Source organism: Tupaia chinensis, unplaced genomic scaffold, assembly GCF_000334495.1.
Source record: "Tupaia chinensis unplaced genomic scaffold, TupChi_1.0 Scaffold000573_1, whole genome shotgun sequence".
Taxonomy (NCBI): domain Eukaryota; kingdom Metazoa; phylum Chordata; class Mammalia; order Scandentia; family Tupaiidae; genus Tupaia; species Tupaia belangeri.
Genome location: NW_006160087.1, coordinates 2,779,033 through 2,781,379, shown reverse-complemented (window position 1 = coordinate 2,781,379; position 2,347 = coordinate 2,779,033). Strand labels below are relative to the sequence as shown.

The following is a 2,347-nucleotide window of genomic DNA, read 5'->3' as shown; positions in this document are numbered from 1 at the left end:
GGAGGGTGTCTGTGCTGCAGGTACGGGAGCAGACGCGGGGCAGGGGGGGCTCGGGCCGTGACACTCCTCGTGTTGGCGCCAAACTCTGGCGGTCTCGGCCCCGCAGGCTTCCTTCCCTGCGCCCCCATTCCCACCACACGAGCGTGCTGGGTCGGAGAGGCGCAGTGTCACCCATACTTGCCCCAGTGCAGTCGCAGGATGACCTGACCCCGAGGCTCCCCCAAGCTGCCTCCCCTTACAGGGATGGGGCCTCTTCCCCCCTCGTTCTCCACGCCAGGCCTGCGTCCGGGGCTTCTTGGTCCGTCGCCAGTTCCAGAGGCTTCAGGTTGAGTATGAGACAATCGTACGAGAGATCGAGGGCGACCTGGGCACGCTGCGGTGGACTGGGGGCTGCATTCCCAGACCGCGATTTCTCCCAGAGGTAAAGCACACCCCGGGGGGGGCAGGGGGCAAGGCAGGACCTGGGCAGGATAGTCAAGGGAATGGTAGAACCGACCCGTTCTGCTGACAGCGCTTCTCACTGAAGAGACTCAGAGTCTCCTCCTGCACCCATCCTTAGTCCTCACCCCTGTCTGCTGCTTGGAGGGGTCAGCCCTGAGGCTCTCAAACGTCTGATTTCTCAGAAGGCAAAGTCTAATTGGTCCTGGAAAGCAGGAGAAAGGGTGCCAAACCCAGAGCAGGGACCATGGAGACACTCGTCATGGAAAGAGGCTGAGAGAGAGGCCGTCCGGGAGGAGACCGTGCTGCAGAAGTCTGGAGCCAGCTCAGGAAACCCTGGAGGTCTTCCCTGCAGGGATGGCAGTTCCTGGCTTCAGGCTGAACTGAGTAGGAAATCCAGGAGGCCCAGCCACGAGGAGACCAGCGACATCTCAGGGGTGGAGGACCCAGGTACCCCCCTGCCCAGGTCAGGGAAGGCCCCTGACCCTCTGGGCCTCAGCCTCGCCATCTGAACAGTGAAGGGCTGATGTCCCTTTCCTCATGGGTGAGAAGTGGAGGACCCAGTGTGCACCTCTTGAGGCTTTCTCCCTCCTTCTTCCCCCTTTCCCCTGGAAGCCACAGGTTCAGGGCTGCCCCACCACCAGCGTGAGCTCCAGGAGCTCCAGCACCACCGCAGCCACCTGGCCATGGAGCTGCTGTGGCTGCAGCAGGCTGTCCGGAGCCGTAAGGAGGTAGGCGTGAACTTGGTGCTCCCTCTGAGTGCACAGGGCCAAGGAGGTGGGTAGGGAGCAGCCTCCCACCAGGCCGAGCAGGCCTGCAGGTACAGTATCTGTTCTCTCCCCCAACAGTACCTGCTTCTCAAACAAACACTGAGATCACCAGGGACAGGCCAGACCAGAGATGACCCCAGCATGTGCCCAGACCGTGAGAGGCAAGCCCATGAGAGGGTTTGGGCACACCCAAGCCCAGCCCTGGAGGACTGGTCCTGCAGAGACACGGTCACTAGAGACCTGGACCCTGTGGGTGACTCTTGTCAGGGTGTCAGATCACAACGCCGCAAGTCCCCAGAGAGTCTGGCTGCTGCAGAGGCCCACACTGAGTGCAGGAGACCAGCCACCGAAGGAACGGACCACAGCTGCTGACACCTTCAGCCGGCCCGGGCACAGGAGACAGGCTCCCCAAGGGCCAGGCCGCGGAGGGTGCACAGGCCTGCAGCAGACGAAACTGGTGGGAGAGCAGACTCCTGGAGGCCTCACCCTGAGGGGCCACTGTCCCAGGAAGTCTTGCACTCTGTGAAGACCCAGATGTTGAGGACAAGTGTCCCAGAGTCAGGACCCGAGTGCTGGGCTCTCAGATGCCCGCATCACCAGGACTGGGACTCAGCAGGGCCAGAGCATGGTGGCCTGGACCTCTGGAGGACCAACACCCAAGGGCCAGACTGTAGTGAAGTGACAGAGTGCAGCCACAGGGCTGAGCCTCAGGGAGCCTGGCTGGGAAGGACAGGAGAGCCAGGACTGCCCTATAGATCAAGCCACCTGGGCCCTGTCTGCCACAGGATTGGACCATGGGGGACAGCCATGGAGCACGGAACCAGTGGGCCAGGTGCCAGAGGGGACCCTGAGGAAGGAGGACTTCACCCTCTCTTCCCAGTTCCAGCTCTGCCTCCCACTCCTGCCTCTCCCCGCTGGTGGCAAGTGGAGCTGTGCGAGGCGGGAGCGGAGAGCTGGCATGAGTGTAGGGAGAGGACAGCCTTCCGTCCTCCACCTGATAAGGCGTCGTGGGGGAAGCGCGGCGGGAGGGGCCCCTTGCAGAATAAAGGCTTTGCCTAGACGCTGGGCCTGGCAGCTTTCCGAACAGACTGCCCACTTCCTGCCGCCACAGGACCACGCCCACCCAGGCCAGCAGAGCC

At 63.0% G+C, this 2,347-nt stretch overlaps 2 protein-coding genes across 2 annotated transcripts in view; one reads left to right on the top strand and one right to left on the bottom strand.

Moving 5' to 3' along the window:
- Nucleotides 1-2,268, top strand: part of IQCC (IQ motif containing C) — a 2,652-nt gene extending 384 nt beyond the window's left edge. Inside the window, exons 2-6 of the mRNA XM_006158148.2 lie at nt 5-20; nt 278-421; nt 624-888; nt 1,054-1,169; nt 1,287-2,268. Of these exons, the coding sequence (XP_006158210.1) occupies nt 5-20; nt 278-421; nt 624-888; nt 1,054-1,169; nt 1,287-1,580 (835 nt within the window). The 3' untranslated portion in view covers nt 1,581-2,268. The remainder of the gene's footprint in view (nt 1-4; nt 21-277; nt 422-623; nt 889-1,053; nt 1,170-1,286) is intronic.
- Nucleotides 1-2,347, bottom strand: part of TMEM234 (transmembrane protein 234) — a 16,138-nt gene that overhangs the window by 1,179 nt on the left and 12,612 nt on the right. The gene's annotated exons all lie outside the window — the stretch shown is intronic.